The 16,416-nt window shown below is 38.9% G+C and overlaps 1 protein-coding gene across 9 annotated transcripts in view; it reads left to right on the top strand.

Annotated features, from left to right (window-relative positions):
- EMILIN2 (elastin microfibril interfacer 2) overlaps positions 1 to 16,416 on the top strand; it is a 66,707-nt gene that overhangs the window by 21,320 nt on the left and 28,971 nt on the right. For 4 of the 9 annotated variants that reach the window (XM_039522428.1, XM_039522431.1, XM_039522432.1 and 1 more), the window contains exon 3: positions 9,320 to 9,495. The exons of 2 other annotated variants lie outside the window; for them this stretch is intronic. In XM_039522428.1, the coding sequence (XP_039378362.1) occupies positions 9,320 to 9,495 (176 nt within the window). Of the gene's footprint in view, positions 1 to 8,194; positions 8,363 to 9,319; positions 9,518 to 16,416 lie in introns of those variants that run through there. 3 more of the 9 variants (XM_039522433.1, XM_039522430.1, XM_039522436.1) reach the window with 3 other exon arrangements.

Genomic DNA, 16,416 nt, shown 5'->3' with positions numbered 1-16,416 from the left:
CTATGAACTGCCAAGCCTAGAGGTGCTGGGCCTCACCCCTGCCAAGCCCTGGCACAAATTAAACACTGGTTTATGATCCTCCCCTTTGGGCTGTTGTCAGCTCCTCAAGTCTTCATAAAGTGCATGGCAACGGTTGTGGTTCATCTCAGGAAGGCAGGAACAGCGGGCTTCAAGGAAAGTCTAGATAGCAAGTGCTAGTGTTTGTCTGAAAGATCCAGTCCCTGTTACAGTTGTGGGGTGTTCTGAGTTGTCCTTGTTGATCAAGTCTTCTTGAGTTTAAAGCGGCACTTCTTAGCTCAACCACAGTGAGATCATATTTACTTCAGACCAGGTTTCAGGTGATATTGGAGCTATGCAAGAACTTCAAGGCATTCTCTTGTAGAACAGCGAGGCATTGCCTGGAACTTTTGGCTCCTGTGGCAGCTTGTATGTAGGTGACTCAGTATGTCAGACTTCACCTCAGAACCATTCAGAGAGGGTTTGTCTGTCTACCATTTCTCTCATCATCTCCCAACATGCTGGATCACATATCTATAAGGGTTCTGTCATCTGTAGCCCAGTGGGCTAGCTTACCTCTATTGTATTCACTGCTTTATATTATATTCTGCATTATTATAGTTAGCATTAATGCAAGGAACCTTCAGGCCTGCATCCTGTAAGACATTGGCATCAGCAGTTAGCATAAGGCTTGAGGCCTATGATCTTTGGCATAGATAAGCTTAGGTAACCCAGAAGTGTTGGGGAACTGGAAGTAGAGTGCAGGGGTGAATTTTGTCCATAATGACATTGGCCAGCCACAGAAACATGAACTAACACCAGCTTCTGGAGGGTTTTGGATGGAACATCCAACCGCAAGATAGGGGTGTAAATACCATTAAAAGAAGTTAACTATTTAAATGATTAAAATATTTCATTTAAGCGGTTAACCGATTAAGTGGCTGGGGCAGATCTGGCCTGCATGACTGGGACTGTGTGGCTGGGGCTGGAGTGGCATGGAGCTGCCAGGGCTGGCCTGAGGGTTAATGGTTAAGGCGGTTAACATTTTACATCCCTACTGTAAGAGTGCCATGGCAATGAATTGATGTATATGATAATGAGGTCAAATCATAAATATACTAACCTGTAGAAGAACACCTTAACATTAGTAAGAGGAGGAAATACAAATAAGGAGGAGGAGTAAAACCCCTGCAGAATATGCATTAGACATGTTAACGTCAGCATAACATATTATAAAAGTGGCATCCCAGCCTGTGGGCAATAGGAGACAGAGATGTAGCCCTTGGGAGGGGCCAAAATGATTGGCAGTGGTGAAGATGAGAAAGGTGATGGTGATGAGGAAGATAGTGGCTAATATTTCAGGTAGTTCTGCCAAAGGATGGTGTAAGTATGGCTGTTCAGATGTACTTTCTGTATTATCTCTAGCTACCTTACTGAGTTAGAGTGTGTGACTTTGCTAAATGTATTAAGAAGTTATTTATTTGTAAATATAAAAAAAGTTCCTGTAGTGTAAGTTTTGTGCCTATGCACATCAAGGTTCCCAACTATATAATAATCTTAATAATACTGAGCTTGATTTTGGGACAGGAACCTGTCACCCGTCAAAGAAATAACTAGGAATCGTATACATAATCTATAGATCAGGGTCCACATCCATGGACTGGTGGATGGACCTAGTGAATGTATGCACAAGGGTTCTCTTTGCCCCATCCCTGCTCTCCATGAACCTGGTCACAGATGCTTCATCTTGCAGATGGGGAGCTCACTTAAGAGACCTCCATACTCAGGGATGCTGGTCAGTCAAGATCTCTCCCTCCACATCAGTGTTCAATAGCTTTGAGCTATTTGCCTGGCCTGCAAAAGCATTTCTAACTCGCATCAGAGGTTATTCTGTGCAGGTGTGCACAGACAGCACAGCGGCAATGTTCTATCTGAACAAGCAAGGAAGTGTCAACTTGGACCCCCTTTGGCAAGAAGCAATGAGCCTTTGGTCTTTCTGCTTCCCCAGCAGGATTATGCTCAAAGCAGGTCATCTTCTCAGATGTCAGAAATGTTTACAGGACCATCTGAGCAGATCATTCAGCACCAATCACGAATGGTCTCTTAGACCCGACATGGAGAATTCCATTTTTCAGCTTTGGGAAATGCCAATAATAGACCTATTTACCAACTGACAAAACAGGAAGTGTCACCAGTTCTGTTCAAGGGCAGGCCATAGCCCAGTGTTTTTGTCAGATGTCTACCTAAGAAGCTGGAAGGGGAAAATTCTTTACACTTTTCCTCCCATCCCAGTGCTACTAAGAGTTCTGAGGAAACTCAGATAGGATCAAGCCAGTTTCATTTTGATAGCACCAGCATGGCCCTGTTAGCATGGGTTCTCTGACCTCTTGGGCCCTTTCCATTTGAGATCCCATACCTCTCCCTCAGTTTTGGACATCGTTTCCCAGGATCATGGCAGGGTTCTTCATCCCAGTCTGCTCCATCTGCATCTGACTGCTTGGATGCTCAGTGGTTAACGCCTCAGGAAGCTGTTCCATTGGAGAGCAAAATGTCCTGCTAAATATGAGGAAACCCTCCACCAGATATACTTACCTCAAGAAATGGAAAAGGTTCTCTGTGTGGTCCCAGAAGAAAGAGGTCTGTCCTGCACAAGATCCCATTCAGTTTATTCTAGATTACTTTTAGATTACTTTTTCCTAAAGGAAAAAGGGCTTTCTGTCAGTTCCCTGAGACTTCATTTGGCAGATTTCCATCCATATGTGGACAGAAGATCTGTTGTTGTTTTTTCTTGTCCTCTGACCTTCATATTTGGACAGGCTATTTCATCCCATTAGGGACCCAACACCATCCTGGATCTGCCGTAGTTCTCTCAGTTTTAATGGGCCTCCATTTGAATTTATAGCTACAGTAGAACCTCAGAGTTATGAACAGCAGAGTTGCAAACTGACGAGTCAACCACACACCACATTTGAATACACAATCAGGCAGCACCAGAGACCCCCACCCAAAAAAAGCAAATATAGTACAATACCGTATTAAATGTAAACTGCTAAAATAAAGGGAAAGCAGCATCTTTCTTCTCCATAGTAAAGTTTCACAGCTGTATTAAGTCAGAGTTCAGTTGTTAACTTTTGAAAGAACAGCCATAGCATTTGTTCAGAGTTACAAACATTTCATAGTTATGAACAACCTCCATTCCCAAGGTGTATGTAACTCTGGAGTTCTACTGTATTTCCTCTCTTTCTCATCTCTCAGTGAAGATAGCTTTCCTGGTGGAGATTACTTCAGTCAGGAGGGTAGGGGAACTTCAGGTTTTAGTCGCTGATCCTTCTTACACAGTATTTTACAAAGTCAAAGTTGGTTTGCGTCCACACAGTGTGTGTCTCACTGAAGTGGTGTTGGACTTTCATATAAATCAGGCTATATATTGAATCAACTTTTTTTTCCCAAAATCTCTGTCTCTCTCACAAAGGTGAGGAAAAGCTTCATACCTTAGCCATTTGTAGGGTGTTGTTCTTTTACCTGGACAGGACTAAAGAGTTTAGGGCATCTCCACAATTATTTGTCTCCTTTGCTGATAAAATGAAAGGGCAACCTGTCATTTTTGCAAAGGAGCTCTTCCTGAATCTCCTCCTGCATTCCTCTGTGCTATGATATTGCTAACGATCCACTACCTCTACAAAAGTACAGGCAGCATAGGCTGCTTTCTTGGGTCACATTTGACCAGTGACATTTGCAGGACTGTGACTTCATCGTCTGTTCATACATTCACTGCTCATTTTGCTCCGTCCCAGACTTTAAGAGACGATGCTGAATTTGGGAAAGTGGTACTGCAGTCCTTGTTTAGGTAGACCCTGATACCCACCTCCATCTGGAATTGTTTGTAGATCACCTAAACTGGAATGGACACGTGCATGCACTTGAAGAAGAAAAAACGGTTACATGTCTGTTCAGTAACTGTTGTTGTTAAAGATGTGTTGAATATATTGGTTCCATGACCCTCCCCCTTTCCTCTCTACATCGGAGTTACCAGCAAACATGGCTTCCAGTGTGAAGGGAACTTGGGAGGGGGAGTATGGAGCGGCTTCACCCTTTATACCTGACCTGGCAGCACAAGGGTGCAGAGGGTGCATTAGCTGCCCTGGTGAGAACAGCTATGGGAAAAAGTTTTCTGTCTTCAGTGCACTGGTGCACACAAACCTAAAGTGAAATGGACATGTGCAACACACCTTGAAGAACAATTGTTACTGAACAGCTATGTAACTGGTTTTGACTATGAAAATCAGAAATGACTGGGAAAATCACTAACTGGATGTATACACTAGGTGCATGTTGTTAATTATCACCTAGAAACACATCCGCAGTGTGAGAGTAGTCATGTACTACTTAGTGTGAGTAATTTTAACATTCATGTTGGAATATATCAGTAGTCAAAATGCTACAGCAATTAAGGAAATGAACCTTTATGTAGTTGGGAACATGGTGGAAAGCCATTAAGGTCAAATCTTGTTTGCCTTACTCAGATGACTAGACACACTGATGTTGATGGGACTGCTTGACTGAGTGCCTCCATAAATCCCAATTTAAATGCTAAGGTACACAGATTTGTATGCCTATAGTTCTCTTGAAGATTATAGCTGTCAAGATTCCCTCCCCACTCTGAACTCTGGGGTACAGATGTGGGGACCCACATGAAAGACCCCGTAAGCTTATATTCCACCAGTTTAGATTAAAAACTTCCCCAAGGCACAAATTCCTTCCCTTGTCCTTGGACGGTATTGCTGCCACCACCAAGTGATTTAGACATTCAGGAAAAGGACCACTTGGAGTTCCTATTTCCCCAAAATATCCCCCCCAAGTCCCTTCACTCCCCTTTCCTGAGGAGGCTTGAGAATAATATACCAACCAATTGCCTTTAATAAAAGTACAGACCAGACCCTTTATGTTTAGGACGCTAAAATCAATCAGGTTCTTAAAAGAACTTTATTATAAAGAAAAAAGTAAAAGAAGCACCTTTGTAAAATCAGGATGGAAGGTAATTTTACAGGGTAATAAAAAGATTTAAAACACAGAGGATTTCCCTCTAGGCTCAACTTCAAAGTTACAAAAACAGGAATAAACCTCCCTCTTAGCATAGGGAAAATTCACAAGCTAAAACAAAAGATAATCTAATGCATTTCCTTGCTATTACTTACAATTTCTGTAATATTAGGCGTATCATTTCAGTAGGAGCTGGGTTACCTGCTTGGTCTCTCCCTTTGTCCCAAGAGGGAACAAAACAAAGAGTACAAACAAAACCTCCCCCACCCCCAGATTTGAAAGTATCTTCTTTTCCCATTGGTCCTTCTGGTCAGGTGCCAGCTAGGTTAATTGAACTGATTAACCCCTTACAGGTAAGTGATTCTGTACTTCTGGCCAGGAGGGATTTGATGTTACTGCATACATAAAGGTTGTTACCCTTCCCATTATATTTATGACAATAGCAGTGTAGAACTTTGTATGGCTTTTGAAGCATTTTAAGCATTCTTGATTGGTTTTGCTCCAGTGGAGTTTTATTTTAAGATTCAGGTGAGTTTAAACCCAATGTGGTAAAGCTGAAACTCAAATCAGAGCCAGTGGGTCTGAGTAAGCTGTATGCTGTGTGCATGGGCTATCAAATTTTGCAAGAATTCACAAGGAATAGGGTTGGTGAGGGATTTCTTGATTCACGGGACCTACCATGTGGGTTTTTTTTAAACTGTCGAATCAAAATAGGAGGGACAGCCCAATATTTTAGACTTATTTTTTTGTTAAATTATTGGAAGTATTTTACAATACATTTTAAATATTAAAATAAAAAAATGTAACTGATGACATACTGTGTTGTATTTCCGTATATAACCTCATGTGTATCAAGTAATGGGAAGCATACTGTAATCACTCATTTTTTTAATTAGTAGGAAAGGATTGTAGTAAAATCATATGTAAATTGTCTGTATGAATAAGATGTGTCCTGGTTGGCTTTAATTTTTGTTGCACTCCTCTTTTATACTTGTGTGTGTTTTTGTCATGATTTATTTTTACCTGAATATTGTTTGAGATGATCTCTTCTTGTTTAGCTATGAAGGAGGTCACAGGGAAAGTGTGCACAGGGTAAAGAGTAATAGTTGCATTATGAATTGCAAAAGTGACTGCTACAAAAAAATTCATTACACAATTTTTCGGAGTAAAGTGCGATAAATTCTATGTCAGAGTTCTTTTTTTATATGCCTTTAAACCTTGTCTTTTAGAAGTTTGTTACAAAACCATAGCTAATGGTATTTGGAGCAGATTAACAAAATATCTTAATTTTCAAAAAGGAGTTTGGCCACACAGGGGTGGAATGGAACACACACCAAGTTTAGAGTAGTTAAATGTTTCATGGAAATCAGAGAGTATCTATTGCCTCTCCTTCGTACCAAAATTGACCTATGAGTTCAAAGTTTGTATTCCAGTTAGATGCTCTTTCTGAGAGATATTGTAATGACCCTCAAACCACTGAAATATCTATCTAACTAATCCTCAGTCACACTGTCTCCAGCAAGTAGTTCAAAGTAAAAGCACCTTAACAAAATGTACATACGCAATATAAGTGATTTAATGTTATAAACAAGAGAAGATGAACAGGAAAGTCGTGGGTGGCCAGGATGTTGTCTTTTTTTCATTGTTCCACTTTCCACTACATTAATCTATTTAATGTTTAGGAGTTTGACCTAGGACATCTGTACTTTGCATTTACGAACAGGATTTGTTAGATCTGTTGATGGAAATCATAACAGAAATGATAAACTTGTGTGCAACCTACAGTTGCTGAGATTAAATTTTACATTCATGAAAATATATTGGAAATTGAGTCTGAATGAGTGTGCCCTAGGTCAGAATTTGAAACCATGATACACTGACTCACTCTGATTATTATTTTGTTAACATTAGCTGAGTAGCAGATGAGAAATCCCCTGGACTCCTGCATTTGAGATAAAATAACCACAAGGATCAGGGACTCCAGAAAATTATTTTATTAAATATTTTAATTAGCAGTATAGAGGGACAGTAAATGGATACCAGATGTAGGACATTATATTAAAATTATGATTGTGATAAAGACACATTTTAATAAATAGAAGATGTTGGATAAAATATGTCTAATTACTAAAGCAATTGTTTTTGCATGTGGCAAGAAGTCAGCAAGAGTAACAGTTAAAATAATATTAAAATTCATTTGTGTTAGGAATTGTTTCCCAAACACAGCAGGATTTAAACTTTTGAGTCTGGTGGTTGATTTCTGTCCCATTTAAACAATAACATTCTTCCCAATTTAGTGTTAGAAAAATGATTAATACAGTCATTCATATATAGTTTGTTTTGTGTCAGCTTGTTGTCTGTGGTGCTCACTCTGCAGTGTGTTGCCTGTCTCCATATGGTCCTGAAGTCAATGGCAAAACTCCCATTGAGTCCTATGTTATTATCCTGTCTTCCCTTCTGTTGCATTACTCTTCCACTGACATCAAAGTTGTGGAGTGTGTGTGTTTTTCATTGTCTGATTGTGGGTTCTGGTGATAGCCTAAACAAATCTGAGACACAAAAAAACAAACCAAACCCTAAGCAGTATAAAGGATAGCAACAGCATACTAATTTTATCCACAGTGTAAGCATTATTTCAAACAAATAGGTAACACTGTATTTGTTCATGTTACTTTTTATTTTAAGTGTAATAACTTATGGAGACACAGTTAAAGGAAATAGCCCATGTTTGTTTTATTTTCCTCATCTCTTACCCTGAAATGAGATGTTTGTGTTGCCCTGCTTCAGTGTTTTAAATACAGCATAGACCCATAAGGAGAAGATGGTCTGATGTCTGTCAATATAGTATGAAAAAATTGCAAGATGCCACATGTATCATGTATAGGGAAAAAACTTGATATTTAGAAATAGTTGGTGATCATCTGATTAAAGATTGTTGTAATACATAAACACAGGGTGCAAAATTAAGGTTACACATTCCAAATAAATTTGTAATTTACTGACTTAAGAGTGCTTACCCATGGAAACTTAAAATATATAATTTGCCTTTAATTTTTTTTTCTGGATTTTTCTAAAAAGAAAAGAGCTGGTGGGACGAGGGGGTAATTAAAAACTATAAAAAACAAGGTGTTTCATTCTCTAGGATTTCAAAGCTCTGGTGTTACAAAGTAATGTACACAGAACATGGTAATTCCATAATCTTGAACTATTGGATAAACAACACCTGGACATTACCACCAGAGGCACCAGAATCTAGCCACATTGTGTGAAAATTATCAGGGCTGGTTTTGAAGTACTGAGGGAGATGAAGGGCTTCATAATACAGGTAACTACTGACATACACATACCAGGTCCTTTCTTAAGTGTGCATTTAATGAATTTAGGGGAAAAAACTCTATTGTGCACGCTTAGTATGTGATTTTCAAATGCTCATAAGATGGTCCAATAAAACTAATAATGACTAAAACAAGGCCCAGCGGTGCTTCTGAATGAGTAATCTTTTTAGGCCAAGTTGCAGCTTTCAAACTTCAGCCACTTTGAGAACAGAAATCAGTCTCTTCTGGCTCCCTGCCTGTGCACATCTACGTAGGTTTGTCTTCAAGATCCTCTACAACTTAACTCCTTCCTACTTCTCTCCTCTAATCTCCTTTTTTCCCCTCCCCTGATCATTCCAAATCTTTCTTCTGACTGTGTCCTTCATATCCCTATTCTATGCCCACCTCCAAACCTTTTTTTCTTAAGCCACTCTCAGACCTAATTCTGACAATGGTCACTATATCACAAATGCTGATGTTGGGAAAAAAAATTAAGTCAACATAATGCAGAAAAATAACAGTATTTTAAATGAGACAAAATAGGCAGAAAAAGTTTTGCTATGAGATTCAGATTGGCTCTGATTCAGCGGCTACTCTGTGTTTAAGGATGTGAGAAAAAGTATTCAGTGGGAGGGAAAGATGTTGAATCAGTAGTGCAGTATTAACACTGGTAGTCACCAGCACTCTCAATAACTTCCCATTCTACTGTATATCAGTTAGTTCACAGTGTGAAAACCCAATTTATACAGGCAGCACATCAGGTTTGTTAACTCTTACCAACTGTGGGTAGGTGTGCATGTGTATGTATAACTAGAGTGTTATGTTCTATCTAAGAGAAAAATAAATCTTGCTGGATATTATTAATTTAATTAATCATCTTGATTACTGTCTTTTTAAATCTAGGTCTGATATAAATGGCTGAATGATTATAGATTACTTTTAAGTACTTTTTCTTTCTATTTTGGCAGCTACCGTATGAGTTTCAGACCTCGGTATACAATTGCTTATAAGACAGTAACAGAACTGGAGTGGAGATGTTGTCCTGGTTATAAAGGTGAAGATTGCAGAGACGGTCCGGCAGAACAACCAAGAACTATTCTGTTTCCCACTTCACCATCACGACCTGGTGTGAAGAAAGTCTTGGGTAACTTTTTGTTTGAATCTTGGTATGCATGATCATGTCTAGTTGTGTATTTTGTCCTTTGAACCAAAAGAAAAGTGGCTTCTGTTACACGGCTACTGCATGGTTCAAAAACAATATTCAAGACGTCATATAGTGGAGGCCCGGGGGGAAATAGCAAAGCTATAACAATATTGATTCAGCATGTTTCCTGTGGAATGATGAATGATTGGATTAGAAGGCTGGTCGTAAACCCATGCTGGTCAGTAATAGTTCAGGAAATTCTTTGTGGTAAACTTGTTTGTGGTAACAGTTTAAAGGTTTTTAGTGGGGTTTTTTTTTCAGAATGTTGCAGGGAAGATGAGTTTGATTAGCACTGCTATAGAACCAAAAGCAATAATAGTAATACATGATCATTTTAAATTATATACTAATAATGCATAATACTTGCATAGCATTTTACTTGCAAAAGGGCAGTCCAAACATAACTAACTAATCCTACAGGGCAGATAAATAGTAAACCTCAATTGTTGAGATGAAACCTGTAAGAGTAAATGATGTTTTCATAAAACACTGCGAGGGTAAATGAAGTTCAGTTACTACAAGATTGTAACTTTAGTTTCAGTTAAGTAGAAGACAATGAAACAGAAGGCTTCTGCTGGAGGAATTTATTACAATATTTATCAGAAATTAATACCGTGTACAACACTCAGAATTCCATTAGCATTTGTTACATAGATTGGGTTGGAAGTGAACAGATTGCTATGGTTTTAAGTAGTAAATAAAGCTATTTTCAACATAGCACTATATATATTAGATAATGTAAGTGATTATTTGTGGAAAAAGGACAACAGATGCTGGCAAGTATTTCAAATAACTAGCACATCAGTTATGTCTATAGAGTCTTTCCTCCAGACTGATAAAAACATAATTGTGATCTTAAGTTCCCAAATAAAAATAGATCAATGTATCTGCACTAGCCACAGTTCTGACACACATTCAGCTAAAGGTTTGTGCAAAATTAACATTACCCTCTCTGCCAAACTTGACTAAGTAAACTTGTGGTTTCTTGGCTTCTTTACAACATCCTTCAGCTAAATGCCAGTTTAAAAACAAACGATAAAAATTCCAACTTCGTCTCCTCTGTTACCTATCTCAGCATAGTCCTCCAACTTGTTTCTACTCCATAAACTTTGCATCACACTAAAACACATATGTCTGCAAATCTGCCTGTAACTAGCTCCATAACATTGCTTGTGTACTACTGCCTCATATCTACTATTGCTGAAATCCTTATCCATATTTTCCTCTGATCTCACTCTGACAGTTGGAACTCCTTTTCCACAGATATCCCAAGCCTCAGCTCTCAGGACCGCAGCACATGCAGAATAATGGTGTCAGCATCTTCACATGCATAAAGAAGCACAATCACATCACTCCCATCCTTAAACATGTTAACTAGCTCTGTTTATTTCAGGATCCTTTTAACAACTTCCCTCATTGTTCTTAAACCTTTCATGGATTTGTTCCAGCCTGTCTCACTGACTTGTCTCATTCCACTTCTCTCCTCACTACCTCACCTATCATTGACCTATTCCCTCTATCATAACACAGTCTGGTCAGTATTTGAGCAAGAGCCTTTTCTTATCCATCTGGGACATCCCATGCCATTTACTTGTCACCTGAAGCATCCTTTCAGTACCAAAAGATTTTTTATCTCTTTTCAAATCACAGCTGAAGGCATATTTTTTTCTCCTTTACCTGTATATCTTAACTTTTCTCTCTTTACTTTTATTTATCTCTGCAATAGTATGATTTAATTCTGTAAAGCACTTTTGGATATCGTTTGTATGAAAGATACTATGCAAAATAAAATACTATATACTCCCCATATTTGCAGTGGTGTGTTAGCCATGTTGGTCCCAGGATATTAGTGAGACTAGGTAGGTGAGGTAATATCTTTTATTGGACCAACTTCTGCTGGTGAAAGAGACAAGCTTTCAGGCTACACAGAGTTCTCCCTCAGGACTAGAAAAGGTACTCAGAGTGTCACCGCTAAATACAAGGTGGAACAGATCCTTTAGAATAAGGAGTTAACAGATATTCTAAGGGACCATTAACACCTTTGCAGTCATAGGACAAAAAAGGGCGGGGAAGGAGTTAGTGGGTTGCAGTTTCTTGTAATAAGCCATAAATTCATTCTTTATCAAAACCATTTTTTTTCGGTCTGGTCTATGCTACAGAGTGACGTAAGCTGCCTTGCGCCAACCTAGCTGTGGAAGTGTCTTCCCTTAAATTTGGCTCTTGCCGACATCAGCACCTCTCTGCGTTGATTTAGTAACACCACCTCCCGAAGTGGCATAGAATCATGGTCGATGTAATTAAGTCAGAGCGGTGTCAGTGTAGACACTATTGCTTACATCAACTGTTACTGACTTCCAGGAGCCATCCCACACTGACAATACAACTCGTGGTGAGGCTGTGCACCGCTGACACAAGAAGCCAAGTGTCTCCACACACACAAGTGATTTAATAACTGTGGTGGCTATATGCCCACGTAAGTTAGGTTGACATAATTCCGTAGTGTAGACATGGGTCTTGGTGTCTAGCAAAGTTATGAATGTAAGCTCTCAGGCTTGTCTTTTGAAAATGTTTATGCAGGTTTCCTTAGTGGGTGAATACAGACTCAGATACGGAGTAATTGTTTTGTGAAGTCTTTGCCCACGGATGATACAGTGTTTGTCTTTTATCATTTTTCTCTCACAAAACACAAACACCATATCACTCTGAAAGAAATGTGCAAATTAAGTGCCCAGTCAAGAAGAACTTAAAGGACAATGAATCTTGGAAGGCTCCAATCCACATAAGAAGTCTACCTGAGGGTGTTCAGGGTAGCATGTAAACAAAGGACAGTAACTAAAGTGGGTGTGAGTGATTGCTGGACCCAGACTAGAAAGAGACTAGTCTGTAAAAGGAAGCTTACTGGAACACCTCTGAGGGTGAGGTTTTATCTGTATTCAGTTTTATTACTGTATTGGGCTTAGATTTGCATGTTTTGTTTTATTTTACTTGGTAATTCACTTTGTTCTGTCTGTCACTACTTGGAACCACTTAAATCCTACTTTCTGTATTTAATAAAATCACTTTTACTTATTAATTAACCCAGAGTATGTAGTAATACCTGGGGGGGGGGGGGTAAACAGCTGTGCATATCTCTCTATCAGTGTTATAGAGGGCGAACAATTTATGCATTTACCCTGTATGAGCTCTGTACAGGGTAAAACAGATTTATTTGGGGTTTGGACCCCATTGGGAATTGGGCATCTGAATGTTAAAGATAGGAACACTTCTTAAGTTGCTTTCAATTAAGCTTGCAGCGTTGGGGCACGTGGTTCAGACCCTGGGTCTGTGTTGGAGCAGACTGGTATGTCTGGCTCAACAAGACAGGGTGCTGGAGTACCAAGCTGGCAGGGAAAGCAGGGGAAGTAGTAGTCTTGGCACATCAGTTGGCAGCCCCAGGGGGGTTTCTATGATCCAACCCGTCACAGTATATATTGTATTTATGTATACAAAAATTACATCAAAGACCTGACTTGAATGACTAAATCGAAAAATTAATGATCAGGCTGAAAATTCAATTTATATTCGTTCACTGTGCATATATGTTATATATAAGATTGCCCATTATATCTTGACCATATATTACCTTGCCATTGAAGTGCAGTTATTAGTTAAGAACTGAGTTTCTGCTATAAGACTAAATTTTTACCTTTGTTTGACAAAAGAAAATAAATTCAGTGTTATGATCTAATAATTTTCTTTGTGTGTGAGAATTTTCTTTTTCCTTTTCTAGTTTTTGCATGTAGAAAACACACATTTCTTGCGGACTTTTAAAATGTATATGAAATAACTTGGGATTTTTAAAACAATTTTTAAATCTATATTACTCCATCATATAAATGTGTTTAGACCTTGGTTCAGCAAGATACTTAAGAACAAGCCTTAGCTGTAAGCACGAGTGGTCCTATTGAAATTAATGCCTATTCACAAATAATTCAGGAGCAGAAAAAGGCAAAGTTGTTTTCTGCTTAAAATGTGACCAATATTTATTAATTGTTATGAGAGATATAATGGTGCTAAAATAACCATTCATGTAAACTCTAGGTAAATATAGCTATTTAATGTGTATACTAGCGGCTAGATATCATGGGTCTACAAAGAAGGGACAGGTGTAAGGATCTTTTTTATATTTAGTGCAGGATGCAGCCAAAACACTGAAGATTTCAGTCCTTTAGCTTGGAATGGGAGAGGGGGAGTCTATACAGGAAGGATGGGCTCCACCTAAACCAAATCGGAACCAGATTGCTGGGGATTAACATTAAAAAGGTCGTCAAACATTTTTTAAACTAAGTGCTGGGGGAAAGCTGACAGGTGCAGAGGAGCATGTGGTTTGGACATCCCTTGGGGGGTGATCTATAAATGGAGATTCCCTATGTCCTAAGAAGGAGAGGATGGAAAATGATAATATACAGGCAGGATCTGATGAGAAACTCAAATAAAAAAAAGTCCCATTCAATTACATCATGCAATAGGGGACAGCCAAAAAATGACAAGTTTTTAAAATGGTTATACCAATGCTAGAAGTCTAAATAATAAGATGGGTGAACTAGAGTGCCTAGTATTAAATGAGGATATTGATATAATAGGCATCACAGAAACCTGGTGGAATGAGGATAATCAATGGGACACAGTAATACCAGGGTACAAAATATATCGGAAGGACAGAACGGGTCGTACTGGTGTGGGAGTGGCACTATATGTGAAAGAAAGCGTAGAATCAAATGAAGTGAATATCTTAAATGAACTAAATTGTACTATAGAATCTCTATGGATAGTAATTCCATTCTTGAAAAATAAGAATATAGCAGTAGGGCTATATTACAGACCACCTGACCAGGATGGTGTTAGTGACTCTGAAATGCTCAGGGAGATTAGAGAGGCTATTAAAATAAAAAAACTCAACAATAATAATGGGGGATTTCAACTATCCCCATATTGACTGGGTACATATCACCTCAGGAAGGGATGCTGAGATAAAGTTTCTTGACACCTTAAATGACTGTTTCTTGGAGCAGCTGGTCCTGGAACCCACAAGAGGAGAGGCAATTCTTGATTTAGTCGTAAGTGGAGCACAGGATCAGGTCCAAGAGGTGAATATAGCTGGACCGCTTGGTAATAGTGACCATAATATAATTAAATTTAACATCCCTGTGGCAGGGAAAACTTCACAGCGGCCCAACACTGTAGCATTTAATTTCAGAAAGGGGAACTACACAAAAATGAGGAGGTTAGTGAACCAGAAATTAAAAGGTACAGTACCAAAAGTGAAATCCCTGCAAGCTGTGTGGAAACTTTTTAAAGACCCCATAATAGAGGCTCAACTTAAATGTATACCCCAATTTAAAAAACATAGAGAACCAAAAAAGAGCCACCGTGGTTAAACAACAGAGTAAAAGAAGCAGTGAGAGGCAAAAAGGCATCCTTTAAAAAGTGGAAGATAAATCCTAATGAGGAAAATAGAAAAGAGCATAAACTCTGGCAAATGAAGTGTAAAAATATAATTAGAAAGACCAAAAAAGAATTTGAAGAACAGCTAGCCAAAGACTCCAAAGTAATAGCAAATATTTTTTTAAATACATCAGAAGCAGAAAGCCTGTTAAACAACCAGTGGGGCCACTGGACGATCGAGATGCTAACATGCATCTGATGAAGTGGGTATTCACCCACGAAAGCTCATGCTCCAAAACGTCTGTTAGTCTATAAGGTGCCACAGGACTCTTTGCTGCTTTTAGAGATGCTAAAGGAGCACTCAAAGTCGATAAGGCCATTGCAGAGAAACTAAATGAATTCTTTGCATTGGTCTTCGCTATTGAGGATGTGAGGGAGATTTCCAAACCTGGGCCATTCTTTTTGGGTGGCAGATCTAAGGAACTGTCCCAAATTGAGGTGTCATTAGAGGAGGTTTTGGAACAAATTGATAAACTAAACAGTAATAAGTCTCCAGGAGCTGATGGTATTCACCCAAGAGTTCTGAAGGAACTCAGATGTGAAATTTCAGGGCTACTAACTGTCATCTGTCTGTTAGTCTATAAGGTGCCACAGGATTCTTTGTTGCTTTAACTGTCATCTGTAACTCAGCTTCTGTACCAAATGACTGGAGGATAGCTAATGTGATGCCAATTTTTAAAAAGGGCTCCAGAGGCAGCCCTGGCAACTACAGGCCAGTAAGCCTCACTTCAGTACCAGGCAAATTGGTTGAAACTATCGTAAAGAACAAAATTGTCAGACACATAGATGAACATAATTTGTTGGGAAATAGTCAACGTGGTTTTTGTAAAGGGAAATCCTGGCTCACCAATCTACTAGAATTCTTTGAGGGGGTCAACAAGCATGCGGACGAAGGAGATCCAGTAGATATAGTGTATTTAGATTTTCAGAAAGCCTTTGACAAGGTCCCTCGCCAAAGGCTCTTAAGCAAAATAGGCAGTCATGGGATAAGAGGGAAGGTTCTCTCATGGATTGGTAACTGGTTAAAAGATAGGAAACAAAAGTAGGAATAAATGGTCAGTTTTCAGAATGGAGAGAGATAAATAGTGGTGTCCCCCAGGTATCTGTACTGGGCCCAGTCCTATTTAACATATTCATAAATGATCTGGAAAAAGGGATAACCAGTGAGGTGGCAAAATTTGCAGATGATACAAAACTATTCAAGATAGTTAAGTCCCAGGCAGACTGCAAAGAGCTGCAAAAGGATCTCACAAAACTGGGTGACTGGGCAACAAAATAGCAGATGAAATTTAATGTTGATAAATGCAAAGTAATGCACATTGGAAAACATAATCCTAACTATACATATACAATGATGGGGTCTAAATTAGCTGTTAC

The sequence above is a fragment of the Mauremys reevesii genome, linkage group 2, assembly GCF_016161935.1.
Source record: "Mauremys reevesii isolate NIE-2019 linkage group 2, ASM1616193v1, whole genome shotgun sequence".
NCBI classification, from domain to species: domain Eukaryota; kingdom Metazoa; phylum Chordata; order Testudines; family Geoemydidae; genus Mauremys; species Mauremys reevesii.
The sequence above is the reverse complement of the archived record's forward strand: the minus strand, read 5'-3'. Positions and strand labels throughout refer to the sequence as shown.